General features: G+C 47.0%; 1 protein-coding gene across 2 annotated transcripts in view; it reads left to right on the top strand.

Moving 5' to 3' along the window:
- Aak1 (AP2 associated kinase 1) overlaps nucleotides 1-1005 on the top strand; it is a 142752-nt gene that overhangs the window by 103100 nt on the left and 38647 nt on the right. For both annotated transcript variants that reach the window (XM_021165060.1, XM_029478858.1), the window contains exon 9: nucleotides 211-290. In XM_021165060.1, coding sequence (XP_021020719.1) covers nucleotides 211-290 — 80 coding nt within the window. The remainder of the gene's footprint in view (nucleotides 1-210; nucleotides 291-1005) is intronic.

Genomic DNA, 1005 nt, shown 5'->3' on the forward strand with positions numbered 1-1005 from the left:
GTCAAACTAGCTATTCTTTGTTTGGAGTTTTAATTTTTATTTTTAAAATAGAATCCTACTGTATAGCCCGGGCTGACCTTGATTTCATGATCCTCCTGCCTCAACCTCTCAAGTCCTGGGATTATTGCCATAGGCCATCATATCTGGCCTCAGACACTTTTTCTTTACAATGAAATCTACATGCTTTTTTTTTTTCTTTCAACTTTTTAGAACTCTCCCATTCCTGCAAAACTTCCTGAACCAGTGAAAGCCAGTGAAGCAGCTGTGAAAAAGACCCAGCCAAAGGCCAGGTAAGAAATGCCCCCAAGCTTGCCTGTGTTTAATGCCTGCTGCTGCAGCCCATTGCCTGCTGCTGCAGCCCTGTGTGGCTGGGAGGAGAAAGGAGAGGGAGCTCTTTCTCCCTGTGCAGAGGCTCTCCCAAGAGAGAGAGAGAGAGAGAGAGACAATAAAATCTACATTTGAAAGGAATCAAGAGCCTCACAGATGTGTTCATTGTATGGCTGTGGATACAGGGGCCTTCTGGGATAAGGCGATGCCAGACTATAATGTTTATGCGTAGAGAATTGTTCTACTCTATCTCCAAGCTAGTGGGTAACCAGGTTCACCCCCTAGTCCTCTACATTCCTTTCTTCCCTGGCTCCAGTTACATTAGGGAAGCAGTCCATCAAGAGATTCCCCCTAGGTCTTAGCCAATCATACTGAGTCACCTAGGGTCTTCCAAGAAAGGATTAAACAAGTAAAGGAAGATGCCCAAGACAGGGGGACAGGGACAGGCCAGGAAAGCCTGGAATGATAGTTGGAAGGTACAAGTCTCCCTTCAGAGCAGAAGGGGACAAGTGAGTGGATATGACCCAGACTACTATACCATTTCAGGAAGGGNGGCTGAGGTCCTCATCCCANGGACAGCCTGAAGAGAAGTTCCTACTGGAGACCTTGCACTGGGATTTGGACCTGAGAGCAGTCTATAGGAAGACAGGCTTCAGGGCACTCTGGACTGGGTTTTTT

The sequence above is a fragment of the Mus caroli genome, chromosome 6 (genome assembly GCF_900094665.2).
Source record: "Mus caroli chromosome 6, CAROLI_EIJ_v1.1, whole genome shotgun sequence".
Classification (NCBI taxonomy): domain Eukaryota; kingdom Metazoa; phylum Chordata; class Mammalia; order Rodentia; family Muridae; genus Mus; species Mus caroli.